This window comes from Rana temporaria, chromosome 3 (assembly GCF_905171775.1).
Source record: "Rana temporaria chromosome 3, aRanTem1.1, whole genome shotgun sequence".
NCBI classification, from domain to species: domain Eukaryota; kingdom Metazoa; phylum Chordata; class Amphibia; order Anura; family Ranidae; genus Rana; species Rana temporaria.
In genome coordinates this window covers 222,032,614-222,049,988 of record NC_053491.1, presented here as the reverse complement: position 1 = coordinate 222,049,988, position 17,375 = coordinate 222,032,614, and the positions used below count along the sequence as shown (strand labels likewise).

Below are 17,375 nucleotides of genomic sequence, written 5' to 3'. Positions count from 1 at the left end.
AGATCTTTTTTACCCATTCCTCTGGGAGAAAAATTTTCTCTTAAGAATACATTTTTTAACCCAGAAAATAAATTGCTCAGGAAGGCTGGAGATTCGATTTCTCTAAATTTATTAACCATCCCAAGTCTTTCAACCACTGTAAAGTCTGAAAAATATTTATCTGTGGTTATTCTTTCAAAGTGGCTGTTAAGCGGGGTTCCGGGCATAATTATTTTTTTTGCAAGCTAAAATAAATCACATTAAATAGTCCCTAAAACTAGTATTATTAAATATTAATAGCCCCCCAATCATTCCAGAAATCATTGCAAACATTTACCTTATATCCTTCAGCTCATGTTGTGGCCATATCCATCATATGTTTGGACATGTTAATCCCAGTTCCTTTTTCTTTCTGGTTTTCAGGGAGAGGTGCATACTGGGCGATTTTTAGGCACAGTAATGCCCAGAGACTCCTGGGAAATGAGTGTCCTCATTTCCCAAGAGGCAATGGGGTCTTAGGACAGGAAGTTGAAACACCTAGGACCAGGAAATAGGCAGATTACGAAATGTGCCTAGTAACAGCCAGATAGAAGTGAGTAAAAAAATTATAAAAAAATTGTTAATAGAAAGTTCATTTTTAGGGTGGAACTCCGCTTTAACATGAGGTTGTAGAGGTAAGGAAAGATTGTAATCAAATGCAGCCTCAGATGAGCTAGGGCCTCTGCTAGCACTTTGGAAAAAAAATCCTGGAGTTGAAGAAAACCCTAACAGTAGAGCCCTGCATTGTTAACGATAAACCACTTCCTCTATATCAACAGCCAGCCGCAGAAATTTTTGAGAGCTTTCCCTGACCAGCATTTGAAGATACACATCCTTTAAATCCAAGGTCACCATTAAGCAATCTTGTTGTAGAATATTTTTCCCAGAAAAGATGGATTCCATACAGAATTTGTTGTATCCTATTGCTTTGTTTCAAGGTTTGAGCTTGAAAATTCAATCAACATTTTCCTGATGACTTTTTGACCCAAAAACGCGTAAATAAAACCGTCTCCCTTGTTTTAGGACAGGGACTAAAACCCACAAACTCCCCCATAGGAAGAGTTAGCGTTCTGGCCTTCTAAAAATCTTTGGGTAGCTTTGTTACCAACAATCTCTTTGGCCACTTACTGTTGAACTCTAAAATGTATTCATCTTTTATAATCTTAAGAATAAGTTTGTCACTGTGGAAGGAAACCACTTAATCTTCCTCCCACAGGTTGCATCCTGTCATTGGGACTTGGTGGTCTGATCAGGGGGGTCAGTGTTGCCAACCGTCTGTATTTTTACGGACAGTTCGTAAAAACAGGAACTTTTTCCCCCCGTTCGTAAATGTCTGTGGTTGCGGGAATGTGTCAGTAAAAATAGCTGAGATTGGTTTGGCTTGGAACTGCGCATGGAGATTTGGGGCAGGGGGTGATTGGAGGCAGGGGGTGATGGTGGCTGCGGTGGCACTGCAAAGGGGGATGGAGGCAGGGGGAGATTGGAGGCAGAGGGTGTTAGTGGCAGGGGGTGATTTGGAGGCAGGGGGTGTTGGTGGCACCACAGAGGGGGATGGTGGCACCACAGAGGGTGGGGGATGGAGACAGGAGTTGTTGGTGGCACCGCAGAGGGGGATGGAGGCAGGGGGCATGGGGGAAATTGGAGGCAGGGCGAGATTGTGTAACTGCAGAGGGGGATGGAGGCAGGGGGTGATGTGACTAGATAATTTGCCCTTATTATATCGAAAATAACACAAATGTTTTTTTACCTTAAGATCTACCTTAAATCACATTGTTATTTGCCTAGCGTATTTGTTTGTAGCCTAAATACTGAAATTTGCACCTACAAATTTAATTTAGTAACGTTTGTGAAATGCCAGTAAAAATGTGGCTGCGCCAGTAAATTTCAGGTGTCGTGCCAGTAAATTTCAATCTGGTAGGTTGGCAACACTGAGGGGGGTTAAAAAGAATGCCCTCCTTCCCTTTACCTTTGTGGCCTGTCCAGTGCTTTTTTGGTTTAGCACCTTTATTCTCTTGAGATTGAAACTTTTGGCCACAAAAAAATCTTCTTGTGAAGGGCTTCTTCTAGCTCCGGACCGAAAAGCAAATACCCCAAAAATGGCACACTACACAGCCACAGTTAAGAGGATGCAACCCCTACACCAGATCTTAAGCTACTGTGCTCTTCTTGCCGCAGCAACTAAGGGCAGAAACTCTTGCTGACATCTGATTCTGCAGAAGCATCTGCAATATATGTACATGTTTTGAATAGCATAGGAAGAGATTCTAGCAGTTGCTCTGTAGGTTCTCCAGCCATCAAACAAGCCTACAATTGTGACAGCTAAAGCTGCAGATCTCTTGCAACACAGGTAGTGGCCAAAGCCAACTTCAGTTTTTTTCTTGTTGCACTTCTAGGCCCATTTAAGAAGAACATCTTCTCTTTCTATCCATAGAATCTTTTAGTAGCCCCATGTCCTCAAAGGCAAGAGCCATTTTCTTTTTTTAAATTTCAGATAAAGGGGCATCCTGCCATGGATGCTTATATTCCAGTCTAGGCTAGGATCTTCGTCAAATAAATTGAAATCTCCCTTTGATACTGTTGGAGAAAAAGTTTACTTTTCTGAATCAGACCACTCTTTAAGGATCAAAAAAAATAAAAGATAGAAGCAATCAGATAAACGTTTTGCACTGGAAAAACTCTGGATTTTTTTCTTTTGCAACCCCTGATACATTTGACCATGTCTTGACAATTGGACTTTTTCTTAGTTAATATCAAATACAACTGACCTGACCTCTTTCCCCTGGAAGTTCTGTCCCAAACCAAATGGCACCAGATTGGAAGGAATGTGCACTGCTAGCAGACTGACTGGCTGGGTTTGCTGAGCCATGCATATCAGAGAAAAAGGATTGGAAGGTATGAAATGTGGATGCCAATTCTTTGACCAATGTCAGAAATTTGGTGCATACTGCGGCTGATTCTTTAAGCAAATCTCCAATACAAGTGTCGGAGCAGTTTAGAATAATTGGATCTTAATTTAACTATGCACCCTGGGCATTTTCTTTTTAGGAGTAGTACACTTATCCTTCTCTGGCCCTTAGTTTGAAACAAACCAGCAAAAGGACCCAATAACCAGATGTCTACAGGGACAAGAATCTGCACCAACCATAAGTGAATTACAAAGGCAGCCTAACAGTGTCTGACCAGCAAAGTTCCACACCCAGGTGACCCCTTCAAACCAACCACTAGTAAAACAACACAGGATACACAGCAGCACAGAAACCAGCATTATCGCTTACCTGCGAGGTGCTGGTGCCTGCTTCCACCAGAGCTTTCGATTGGAAGGAAGACCCATAGCCAAATGCTCCCTCCTTCCTCAAGGTGATCCTGCAGCCTCTGCTGTGACACCCGAATATGACACCACCCAGGCCTTCACTCTTCAGCTTCCATCTGTCACAGAGGGGAAACCAGTGCCCTGGGATGATGTCACTCCTATGAGTAGGGATTGTTTGGTGTGCACTCAGTATATAGGGGTGTAATACACTTAAATACTTTTTGTCAGTGTAGGGACAGGTTGCTGTGTGCGCAGCAGGGACAGACTGTGGTGACACAAATCGTCACCTGACAGGGACTGGTATAGGTGTACTATTGTTTGGTGTGCAAGTTTTATAACTGGTGTGAAAAACCAGTGGCCCCCCAAAACGACAGATTGAAGAGGGGTGTTATATACCTTCTTCCACATATCCTGCGCTTCTATAGAGACTTTTGTCACAGGGTCATTTAAAAAATGACAGGCAGAGGAAGAGGCAGGCCCTTCCGCAGGGGTCGTAGGGGTAGGGCAGGAGCACCAGGCCGGAGCCAAAGTGGGAAGTGGCACAAGGTGCGTTCGATTACTTCAAATTATGCACCAGACTTGGTTGAGTGGCTCACCACCAACACCACCACCACCATATGACCCCCGCTTGAGTCACAGGAATTATTTTGCCGATCCATCAGAAGACATTTCCGATGCGCAGTCATTCGTGGCATTGGATCAGGAAGAGGAGGTAGCAACAGCCGCCACTCAGCAGTCTGACGACAGTACCCAGATCAGCCCAGGGAGGTTTACAGACGTCATGTTGGTGCCCACAAGAGAGGAAGAGGAGGGGAATTCAGAGGGAGAGATGGACCAGCAGATAGGGAGGAGAAGCAGGCCAATCTTACATTGCACAGGAGGGACAAACCTGACTGCTAATGTATCAGGAGCGAGCCATCAACCATGTTCGGTCACATCCCAGGATGCTGGCCCATGGCTCTGCAGTGTGGGCTTTTTTTAACGTGTCCGCTGCTGACAATAGTGTTGCCATCTGCAGCCTTTGCCGTCAACGAATAAGTCGCGGTAAGCCCAACACTCACCTAGGGACGACCGCCTTAAGAAGGCACCTGGCCTCCCATCACCGAGCCCAGTGGGAGAAACGCCATCAGAACCCACAAAGCCACACTCCAGGCTCTCACCGTCCAGCCTCTTCTCCTCTATCCTCACAATTGTCCTCCATTCCACCTTCCATTTCTGCAAAAAGACAGGCTTCCGTGGCCCAAATGTTCGATCGTAAAAAAACGATGACGCCAGATAACCCTCTTGCCCAACGGTTGACCGCTGGCTTGTCGGAACTGATAGCCCGCCAACTACTGCCATATAAACTGCTGGAGTCGGAGGCCTTTTAAAATTTGTGGCCATTGGAACACCACAATGGAAGGTCCCAGAAAGGAAATATTTCTCTCAGAAGGGCATCTCAGAGCTATATGGCCATGTTCAGCGGCAAGTGAATGTATCTCTGGCACACAGTGTCGGTGCCAAGATACATCTGACCACAGACACGTGGTCTAGCAAACACGGGCAGGGAAGGTATATAACTTTTACTGCCCACTGGGTGAACCTTCTGACGGCCGTCAAGCATGTAACCCGTGGCACCCATGTAGATTTGGTTTTACTGCCACGGATTGCATGCAGGCCTGCCTATTCTTCTCCTCCTCCATCCTCCCTCTCCTCCTCGGCTGACTCCTCCTTTTTCAATTCTACCGTCTCTTCCGCTGCGCCCGCCCAAGATCCCCAGAACCTATTCGACATGCCAGGTGAGACGTTGCAATGCTGTGCTGCGTCTGTTGTGCCTGGAAGACAAGAGCCACACTGGTCCTGCGCTCCTTTCAGCTTTGCGTTCACAGGCAGATCAGTGGCTAACACTGCTCGATTTGACAGTTGGTAAAGTGGTGTGCGACAACGGTGCCAATCTGCTGAGCGCGCTGAAACTGCAAAATTACACACGTGCCATGGATGGCACACGTTCTGAACTTGGTCGTGCAGCGATTCGTTGGCAAATACCCTGGGGTCCAGGACGTCTTGCGGCAGGCCAGGAAAATCTCGGCCCATTTCAGAAGATCTTACACGGCCATGGCTCACCTTGCTGACATTCAGCCGCGACACAACCTGCCCGTCAGACGTCTTATTTGTGACTGCCCGACGCGATAGAACTCAACCTTGTATATGCTTGATAACTGCACGTTTCTGCTGGAGCAGCCTAACGACTACCTGTACGAACTCTGCGGCAGGACAGGTTCTGGGGAGCTTGTTTTTTTTTCACCACGCCATGCGTGACTCATGCAGACTTTTGGGGCCGTTTGATGAGATCACCAAACTGCAGCCAGGGCGCCATCAATGACATCGTACCTTAAACCTTCTTTCTGGAGTGTGCATTGCGTGCGTCATTGATCAAGCCGTCAAGGAGCAGGAGCAGGAAGATGAGGAAGTCGCAATGCTGGATGAATTCCCAGGGGGGCTACTCCACCTGAGACAAGTCAACAACGGGAGTCTGAAGAGGAGTCAGAGGAGGATGGTGCCGGGCGAATGAGGAGAAGCAAGAAGAGCATGCTTTAAACCTTTCTGGGATCCCTGGTGTTGTCTGTGGATAGGGGGGAGGAGAACGAGGACGACATTATCCTGGATGATGAGCAGGGGCCAGGCCACTACACCGCTTCCAGTTTAGTGCAAATGGGGGCCTTCATGCTCCAGTGTTTTTAGAGGGACCCCCGTATAAAAAGCATAAAGAGCAAGGACCAGTACTGGGTGGCAACGTACTTAAACCCCTGGCATAAACAAAACATGGCGGAAATGTTACTATCACAGAAGGCTATCAGAATGCAGCACTTCCAGGCCTTGTTTCGAGAAATGCTGCATTCTGCTTTTGCGTGCGCTGGCAGAAGAAGTTCCACTCACAAAGAAACAGTTGCGGTTACCAATCCAACAGCGCCTGCAAGAAGAGGGCGGTCTGAAGATGTGTTGGTCACTAATGATATTAGATCATTCTTTCAGCCGACCCATCGACAGCTGTCCTCCAGATCCAGCATCAGGGAACGCCTAGACCGACAGGTGTCCGACTACTTCGGGTTAACGGCCGATGCGGACGCACTGAGAAGTGATGAACCCCTGGACTACTGGGTGGGCAGGCTTGACCTCTGGCCAGAGCTTGCACAATTTGCAATGGAACTGTTGGCTTGCCCCTCGTCCAGTGTCCTGTCCGAAAGGACGTTCAGCGCAACAGGGGGGGTTGTGACCGATAAGCGCACTCGCCTAGCTCACAACAGTGTTGACTACCTCACATTTCTCAAAATGAATGAGGCATGAATCTCGGAAGAATTCAACACATGTGACCAGTAGACCATGTTTGATTCAAATTCAGGTGAACGCCTGTGGGCTAATTTTTGGGGCCTGTACTAGCCAGCACTTACTTCTGTATCCGGTGAATGCCTAATGTACCACCAGCCACAGAATACAAAGTTGTTTGCTGTCAGGTGAACGCCTGTGGGCTAATTTTTGGGGCCTTTACTGGCCGGTACTTACTTCTGTATACGGTGAATAGCTTAACCTCTTGCCGACCGCCCACCGTAGTTTTACGGCGGCAGGTCAGCTCGACTGCGCAAAATCACGGAATATAACCTGATTTGCATTTCAGTCACTAGGAGCGCGGGCGCGCCCCCTGCTCGCCCCTGGTGCCGATGTGCGATCGCTCATTACAGAAACACACAGCTCCCGGTCCTTTGAGGCGGAGAAATGAATGATCGCATGTTCATACAATGTATGAACAGTGATCTGTCATTTCCCCTAGTCAGTCTCACCCCCCCTTCAGTTAGAACACACTATAGGGAACATAATTAACCCCTTGGTGTTAACCCCTTCCCTGCCAGTGACATTTTTACAGTAATCAATGAATTTTTATAGCACTGATCGCTATAAAAATACCAATGGTCTCAAAAATGTGTCAAAAGTGTCCGCCATAAGGTTACAGTACCGATAAAAATCGCAGATCGCCGCCATTACTAGTAAAACATTTTTTTTATAAAAATGCCATAAATTTATCCCCTATTTTGTAGACGCTATAACTTTTGCGCAAACCAATTAACCACTTAAGCCCCGGGCCAGGTTTTGCGATTCGGCACTGCGTCGCTTTAACAGACAATTGCGCGGTCGTGCGACGTGGCTCCCAAACAAAATTGGCGTCCTTTTTTCCCCACAAATAGAGCTTTCTTTTGGTGGTATTTGATCACCTTTGCGGTTTTTATTTTTTTTTAAACAAAAATAGAGTGACAATTTTGAAAAAAATGCAATGTTTTTTACTTTTTGCTATAATAAATATCCCCCAAAAACATATATATATATATATAAAAAAAAAAATCCTCAGTTTAGGCCGATACGTATTCTTCTACCTATTTTTGGTAAAAAAAATCGCAATAAGCGTTTATCATTTATCATGCATTTTTATGAATTATTTTTTTTTTACTACTATTGGCGGCGATCAGCGATTTTTTTCGTGACTGCGACATTATGGCGGACACTTCGGAAATTTTGACACATTTTTGGGACCATGTAATTTTCACAGCAAAAAATGCATTTAAATTGCATTGTTTATTGTGAAAATGACAGTTGCAGTTTGGGAGTTAACCACAGGGGGCGCTGTAGGAGTTAGGGTTCACCTAGTGTGTGTTTACAACTGTAGGGGGGTGTGGCTGTAGGACTGATGTCATCGATCGAGTCTCCCTTATAAAAAGGATCACTCGATCGATACGCCGCCACAGTGAAGCACGGGGAAGCCGTGTTTACATACGGCTCTCCCCGTTCTTCAGCTCCGGGGAGCGGCTATAAACGAATAGCCGCGCCGTCGTCACGGATCGCTCCCCGAGGCAATCCGCCCGCCGCACGCAGCGGAGGGGGTCCCGATCGGACCCCCCACCCGCTAGAAGGCAAGGACTTATATATACGTCCTTCTGCCTGTACGTGCCATTCTGTGGACATAAATAGTCGTGCGGTGAGCGTTAATAAACGCTTATTGCGATTTTTTTTACGAAAAATATGTAGAAGACTACGTATCGGCTTAAACTGAGGAAAATTTATTTTTTTATATATTTTTGGGGAATATTTATTACAGCAAAAAGTAAAAAATATTCATTTTTTTTCAAAATTGTGGCTCTATTTTTGTTTATAGCGCAAAAAATAAAAACCGCTGAGGTGATCAAATACCACCAAAAGAAAGCTCTATTTGTGGGAAAAAAAGGATGCCAATTTTGTTTGGAAGCCACTTTGCACGACCGCGCAATTGTCGGTTAAAGCGACGCAGTGCCGAATCGCAAAAAGTGGCCTGGTCATTGACCAGCAAAATGGTCCGGGGCTGAAGTGGTTAATGTACCTCCAGCCACAGAATACAAAGTTGTTTGCTGTCAGGTGAACGCCTGTGGGCTAATTTTTGGGGCCTGTAATGGCCGACACTTCTGTATCTGATTTTTTGCTTAATACTTCTGGTAGGTCCGTATCCATGTTGTGGGACTATTTGTGCACAGCTAGTAAGTATTTTGTGGCTGCAAATATGACCTGCAGGTTCGCTTGCCATTAAAGTCAATGGGGCCCGCCGCAAACTTGTGGTTCACGGACATTTGAGAAAGTTTGCGGTTAGCGTTCGCGAACCGCCCCATCACATGTTCGTCCATCACTACCTATGAGTAAGCGTCACATGATGTGAAACATGTCAGCCACCTTTTTCCTGTTGTTCACTGCGCTTTGACTGTTGTTTTTTGGATTTTATTTGTACAATAAAGACATCGTTTTAAGGAGTGTGGCAGTCCAGGATCTTCTTCTATCCAATGATGTCACTCCTACCAGAAATATCATCTTCCGATCCTAAACAACCAGGAGGGGGAAACGATCCTCCCCCATGCCACCACCTGGGCGCATGGAATGATCAGCCACAGAATAGAACCATCCACGGTATAGACCTTCACCGGGCACAGAGAAGGTAACAGGTCTCTTTCTGCCCCCTCACTAGGAGGGATCCCACAGCACACAACAACAGGCAAGTTAGATGAGGAACTCTGCTACATGCTTAAGAGATAGAGCCACTCCCAACATAAAGCCAGTTCCTCCAGATGGACAAAACGATAAAAATTGTGGGCCTGGAAGACAACCTTTTAGCTCTGATGTGGCAATGTGTTTCTTGTCCTGGTGGGAGGATCTCCATTTTTTTTAAAGGCTGTCTAGGAAGATGAATGGGGAAAAAAATATCAAACTGGTGGTGATATTTTCCAAAGATACACAGGAAACGAATAAAGTGAAAGTAATACATTAATTCATGTGGTGGTACCTGCACATACCTTCAAGCATGCCTTGGAAACCCTGAAACCTATGGCATTCTAATCTGTAAGATTCAACACTAAACTAGAACACAACCTCCCACTGCTTCCTTTTGTTCGTTTGCCAAGATGGGCAGCCTCACCCTTCAATGGGGGGCGGGGTTTCAGGGAACTCTGGGTGCACTGCAGCAGGGCTGAAAGCATATGCAGGCTACTCCTTGTGCCTGCACTGTATAAATATATTTACTTCACAGATTTTGTATTTAAATTATTGATGGATATACTTAAGCACTAATTTTCAATCAACGCTGTTATTGCAATACTTCAGTTTGGACACATAATGGTGTTGGTTTACTAACGGCAAATAGACTGTGCACTTTGCAAGTGCAGTCCCACTCATTTTCCCCAGAGCTTAGTGAATGTGGTGAAGCTTCACTTTAAAGAATATCCAATCAGGTGTAAGGAAAATAAAACAAATAGCATTTTTGCTTGCACATGACTGGATAATGGAAATCAGTATAGCTTCACCACATAAGCTCTGGGTAAAATAAGTGAAACTGCACTTGCAAAGTGCACAGTCTATTTGCCTTTAGTAAATCAACCCCAATGACTTTCTATATGACACAGCTGTTGTGTGTTTTCTATAAATTATTACAATCTGACATGCGTGTTTTCTAGGTCATTCTTCGAAAATTGGTGTTCTACTTCGAACAGATATAAATTGAAAAACGTGTTATTTATTTCTGTTCAACAATATTGAATATTACTTTAAGATATAACAGCACAAATGTTTAAAATATTTTTTTGCACAATGATATTCGAATTGCATACCTTGACATTTACTCTTCTGTACATATTTATTGTCTATGTATATAAAATGTCTATTCATTCATAATAAACATGATAAATACCTTTAAGAACTGTTCATACAGTTGCTTGATTGTTTTCAGTCTATGGTTCTGCACTATTCTGGCCTGTTGAAAAAGTTTCTGCTGTTGGCGGAACATAGTCTAATATGTAAGGCAAAAGGAAATAAGGGTTTAGGCTGATGTAATTGGTAACATTTTATCTACAAGTATGCAGTGAATGTCTTCCTTTATCCTTCCTTTATTTTGTTTTAGCTCTAACAATGAACGCTGTGCAAAGTTTTCACAAAAATGCCTAGCTATCCCTGCACTTCAGTTATAAACTAGGGTGTGCCTCAGAAGCCCTAACATGGTGTGCCTCCTGGGCTCTATTTAAACCTGGGTCACCCCGTTACTGCCTTTTAGAGCGGGCGATTTGCTCTTTAGTGATTCTTCTTTGAGAAGATCCCCAATACAAGTTTCGGAGCAGTTTAGAATAATTGGATCTGAATTTAACCCTGGGCATTTTCTTTTTAGGAGTAGTACACTTATCCTTCTCTGGCCCTTAGTTTGAAACAAACCAGCAAAAGGACCTAATGACCAGATGTCTACATGGACAAGACTCCATACCCACTATAAGTGAATCACAAAATGCAGCTTAACAGTGTCTGACCAGCAAAGTTCCACACCCAGGTGACCTCTTCAACCGGTGTGGCTAAAAGCAGGCTGGCTGTCCTTGCATTGTTTGTACAACGGCTCCTGACCGGAGCTGTCAGGTTTTTTTTTTCGAGCAACCCGCGGCGTTGCACGGAAAAAACTGTATTGTGTACCCGGCTTAACACTTGCAATAGTTTTTTCCTTTTGGGATAAAGGTTTTACGTAAATGAATAAAATCTGACTATTGTAAGTGTCAGTGTTAAATGGTTTGTTTCAACCATCTAACTGCCACTTTTCCTGGGCTGGACAGCTTGGTCTTAAAGTGAAGTGTGAGAATATAGAAAATAAAAACATCTATACTCTCCTAGATGGCTACAGCATTGATCCAAGCTGGAGCTGTCCCCCAGCAGTTCTCAAATCGAGAACTAAGCAATCAAATACTGCTGATCACTCAGTTCTCGGGTCCACTCTGAGCACAGAGCACTGGAGTGCCAGGCTATGGAGGGAGAGGCTGACTCAGGCGCTCGGCGGCATGCTGAGAGGCTGAGCCAGCTGCTGGTCTGGCATCTAGACAGATCCCAACATTATTGTCGAGATCTCTGTAGAGCCTAGACTAGCTCTGACATCAGCCACCAGCAGAGTTTAGCCCGCTGTTGGCTAAATCTGGGTCACAGGAATGCAGAACTAAGTGCAATATTGTGACCAACAGGAGAAGTATTACCAGCTTTGGCCATACTTCTCCTTTAACCACTTCAGCCCCAGAAGGTTTTACCCCCTTAATGACCAGGCCATTTTTTGCGATACAGCACTACAATATTTTACAGTTTTTCTCTATTGGTTTGGCTCATTTCTTGAAACAGAAATGACATTCTCAAAACTCTAAGATCATTTGGCAAAACAGTCTTACAGTTCAGCACAACACTATAACTCAGGTGCAAAAGCTCATATCTCTCCCAAAACTGTTCACTCTTGCTTCAAAACCGTATTCATTTCCCATATAAAGAGTCAGTGCCCTCAAAATGGCAAATATTTTTCTCAATTGCTTTGGCTCATTTCTTGATACAGACCGGACGTTCTCAGCTCTCTTGGTACTTTTTCCAAAATAACCTGGATGGTTCGGCACAACACCATGGTTCACCTTCAAAAGTTCATATCTTTCCCAAAACAGTTCACTCATGTGTCAAAACTAAATTTCTTTCTCATTCAAATAGTCAGTGCCCCCAAAATGCTTCATCCCTTTGGCATTGTGTAAGCACTGCAAGTCAAAATGTTTAGATGTTTTGTCTCTATGGTAGAGGACCATTGAAATATCTAACTGAATACAATTGTGTATAAAACTGAAAAAAAAAAAATTACTTTACAGTATTGTAACCATTATCATTCACACACAAAGTACCGTATTTATCGGCGTATACCGCGCACTATTTTGCCCTAAAAATCAGGGCAAAATCGTGGGTGCGCGGTATACGCCGATACCCGCTTTCCCGCCACGAGTTTGAATACTGCGCCGGCATATACCGAGCGCAGTACACTCGTGTATCTTTGGGCAGTCTCGGCGCCTCTCGCGCTGACGTTCTGAGTGTACAGGACGTCAGCGCGAGAGTTGCCGAGCCTGCCCGACGATACACGAGTGTACTGCGCTCGGTATATGTCGGCGCAGTATTCAAACTCGGCGCGGGAAACGAGCGGGGAGGACGCGAGGACGCCGCAGAAGGACGCCGGACCCGACGAAGAGGACACCCGAAGCCGCAGACGGACGCCAGACCCGACGAGGCCGCCGATGGACGCCGCGCAAGACACCAAAACTGTAAGTAAAAAAAAGGGAGCGCGTTGTACCGCGATAAATACGGTAACTTCCATACTTCAGAGTAAAAAGAAAATGTATACAGCATAATATATACGGAAATATAAATGCACAAACATGAAACAAGGAAAATTACATGTAGCCTACAATGCTGTAAATAAAGCTGGAGTTTTACAACTACTGTAACATCTCTTCACTGGTCGCTGTCCTCACCCTCCCTCTCCTGTCCACCGTCCTCACCCTCCTGCCCATCCACACGCTACTGTCTGTCTGGCCACAGATTTTCGTCAACATCACAGCGTATATTCTCCCTTGCGATGCAACGAGGGAAGAAACAGCGTGCATGTTGCAACCATCCCCTACACTGATCTCCTGTAATATCCTCACAGGCAGCGTCCATTGTATGGAGCAGGGACCTCTGATCTTGAGCCCGATGCTCATACACTTTCCACCTCCAAGCGGAGAAAAACTCCTCAATAGTATTGAGGAAAGGAGAGTAAGGTGGTAGGAACACCATATCCATCCTTGGATGAGCAGTGAACCAGGCCCTGATAAGCGGGCCATGGTGAAAATTCACATTGCCCCATACAATTATATTTTGTGGTAGGTGAGGCCCTATGAGACCTCTCTCATTTTCAGGGATCAAATCCAAATGAAGGTGGTCCAAGAAGATGAGGAGCTTCTGTGTATTGTATGGGCCAAGACTGGGGATGTGAGTGGCCACACCATTCTCAGAAATGGCAGCACACATAGTTATATTGCCCCCTCGCTGTCCTGGGACATCCACCGTGGCCCGGTGGCCAATAAAATTACGGCCACGTCTTTGGCCCTTGGCCAGGTTGAAGCCAGCCTCATCCACATACACGGGTATGTGAGAGGTCTCGTTTCCTTCCGGTGCCATTATTCTCTACAATAGAGTAAAAAAAGAAAACATCAAATCAGTCATACAGAAGAGTCATACACTAGAGTTACAGACAGCTACATAGGAATGTTCTATGTTCCACAAGTTCAATATACTACTGGCCAGTATTCCAGTGGTTCCAAACCTGGGGTACATGTTCTTCTAAGAATTGGGGACCCAGTCGAATACTGGGGCCCCCGCCACAGCTTTAAATTTTCAGGGCCAACATGGTCCTGGAACCAGGAACACCGCGTGGCACGCACACCCCTATCTGGTAGGCATTCTCGCCTGGGGGCCGTGATGTGTGGTCACCCTAAAGGTGGGTGCCACCTCAGGAAAAGAACCCTGCCTCAATGGCGTCTGCTCCAGAAGTATCCCCCAGCATGCCCCGCGAGAGAAACTCCCTCCTGATTGGCTGCTGGCAAGAGGCACCCCAGCCTGGATTCCACTGTCGCCCCGAGGTGGTATGACACCCCAGCAACCACAGAATGGACCCGCAGCACAGCCCAGCTGAAACAGAGACCCTTTGTAAAATTGCAATCAGAATCAGAGTCAACTACACTCTGATTATCCCTTAACTTTTACAGTAATAGCACCGGTACTTGGAAGTACACAGGCGCTACATCTACAATATTTTTCTTGTCATTGTTAGTATCATACGTAACATCCCACTGAGGTAAGATACTGTTATACTGTAGGCCTATCACACAAACTAAATGAATATGTAAATGAATAAACATATTTGTTGCTCTATGCACAGTGTCCTGTCCTATACATTATATAATTCGATCATTGATTGTGAGGCCATGGCTGATGACATGGTCTATAATTGTGGCCCGAATTTCATCAGGGACAGCATGGTGTCTTCATGCTCCTCGGCTTCTTCCCCCTATTCCACCACCACACACCCTTACTCCTCCTCCTCTTCTTCTTCCTCGAGCAGACAGTTGCCATTGTTCATTTACTTGGCCAGGTGACTCCATGTTCAGAAAGTGTACTGGTCCTGCATGGTCAAGCTCTATATATACATGTTTGGCAGCATTCACAGTTATGGACAGCACCTGTCAGGTACAATAACTAAACATACTGTTTGATTGGTCATCTGAGACCAACTCCAACTCCTCCTTCGTTGGTCAAGTTCTAGTTGCACCTGTCAATTGCTGTAATCATTTTATCAAATGTTCCAAGAGATTCATATATGGTATTCATGGTATTATGTTCCTGAATAATTTTGACAATTGAACAGACTATTGAGCATGTGATGACTTAAACAATGAAATGACGCTGACACGTTTTGGAAAGAACGACCATAAGACTGAAGAAATGACAATCAGTTTAGATCAACAAGATTTATTCAATTGGAAATTGTGCTAAATGTAGGCTACTTGTACTAAATCATTTGAAAAATGTACTGAGACAGTGAGACATGTACTGAGACATTTGCAATTTGATGAAATGAATGAGAAATGCCATTCAGTTGTGAACAATTGCGAAGTGGTTTGGAGATTTGTCCATGTTGTTTTGAGAATGTCATTTCTGTTTCAAGAAATGAGCCAAAACAATGGAGAAAAACTGTAACTGACAATTGCGCGGACGTGCAACGTTGCACCCAAATAAAATTGATGTCCTTTTTTTCCTAAAAATAGAGCTTTCTTTTGGTGGCATTTGATCAAATCTGCGGTTTTAATTTTTTGCGCTATAAACAAAAAAAGAGCGACAACTTTGAAAAAAAAATAGGATTTTTGTACTCACCGTAAAATCCAGTTCATGGACGGACACAGCAGCCTTTGACCTTAGGGTTATATCCGCTTCCTTCAGGAGATTTAGGCAGAAAAAAAGCACTTTAAGTGTTAACAACACTTTCCTGAGTGGAGATCCTCCCAGGGGGCGTGGTTGCCCGGGTATAACCCACACCCTGCCTCAGCAGCTCCAGTTCGTAACAAGCAGTACAAACAAAGGAGGGGTGGGTGCTGTGTCCGTCCATGAACTCAGAGAAATGGATTTTACGATGAGTACAAAAATCCTATTTTCTCTTCCATTCATGGACAGACACAGCAGCCTTTGACCTTAGGGACGTCCCCAAGCAGTGTCAAAAATTTCGAGGGGTGGGAAAAACAACACAGCAAACCAAGCTTACACCCCAAACAAAACTGGAGTTACTCAACGGAGGAACTCCAACCTTAAACTGCCGCCTGTAACACCTTGCGGTCGAAGGAGACATCCGAAGATGCACTCACATCCACCTTGTAAAACTTTAAAAAAGTGTGGACTGACGACCAGGTCGCTGCCTTACACACCTGTAACACAGAGGCTTGATGTCGGAAAGCCCAAGAGGCACCAATCGCCCTGGTTGAATGCGCCGTAACCTGAAAGGGAGGCCGACGAGACCGCCAGACCTTTATTAGGACAGTTCACTGACACGAACAGTGAGTCCGACCTCCGGAACGGAGCCGTAACACATAAGTATACACGTAGGGCCCGAACCACATCCAGGGAATGTAAAGTGGCCTCCTTCAGGTTCTTCAGCCGAGGACATAAGGAAGGTAATACAATGTCCTCATTAATGTGAAAAGCCGAAACCACCTTCGGGAGAAAAGACGGCTGCGGCCGCAGCACCACCTTATCCTTATGGATGACCAAGTAGGGAGCCTTGCAGGACAAGGCCGCCAGTTCAGACACCTGTCTGATCGAGGTAATTGAAACCAGAAAAAACACTTTTTGTGACAGAGTCAACAGGGGGATCTTCCGAATGTCCTCAAAAGGAGAGTCTTGAAGCAACAAGAGGACTAAATTCAAGTCCCATGGAGGCAGCGGAGGGCGCAAAGGAGGGGCCACATGCTGGACCCCCTGCACAAACGTGCGCACCAAGGAGTGCTCTGCCAAGGGTCGCTGAAAGTAAACAACCAGAGCTGAAATCTGACTCTTAACCGTACTTAAGGCGAGAGCCTGGTCCACTCTCCGCTGCAAAAACAGCAGAATCCGGGACAACACGTATGTACGGGGGTGCCACTTCATCTCCTCACATATAGAGATGTAGGCCCTTCACGTACGATGGTAAATCCTCCGAGAAGTAGACTTCTGCGCACGCAGCATGGTAGACACCACCGAGCACGATAGGCCCCGGTCCTTCAACACCTGGCTCTCAACAGCCACGCTGTTAAAGCCAGCGACTGTAAAGCAGGATGGAAGATCGCACCCTGCGACAGAAGATCTTCTCTCAGTGGTAGACGCCAAGGGGGGTCTGCCACCAGATGCACCAGGTACGCGGTACCAGGAGCGGCACGGCCAATCTGGGGCGATCAGGATTGTTGGAATCCCTTCGGCTTTCACTCTGCGCAGCAGGCGAGGAAGGAGCTTCAGAGGAGGGAAGGAATAAATTTGGCGATGGCGACCCCAAGGCGCCACCAACACGTCTGACGCGTCCGCCCACGGGTCCTTCGACCTGGCCACGAACCGTGGCACCTTCCGATTGAGACGGGACGCTAGAAGGTCCACGTCTGGAGTGCCCCACTTTCGGCACAGA

At 45.7% G+C, this 17,375-nt stretch overlaps 1 protein-coding gene across 2 annotated transcripts in view; it reads right to left on the bottom strand.

Annotated features, from left to right (window-relative positions):
* Positions 1–17,375, bottom strand: part of SYCP3 (synaptonemal complex protein 3) — a 91,860-nt gene that overhangs the window by 6,088 nt on the left and 68,397 nt on the right. Inside the window, exon 6 of one of the 2 annotated variants that reach the window (XM_040344296.1) lies at positions 10,557–10,655. The exons of the other annotated variant lie outside the window; for it this stretch is intronic. Coding sequence (XP_040200230.1) covers positions 10,557–10,655 — 99 coding nt within the window. The remainder of the gene's footprint in view (positions 1–10,556; positions 10,656–17,375) is intronic. 2 annotated transcript variants of the gene reach the window in all.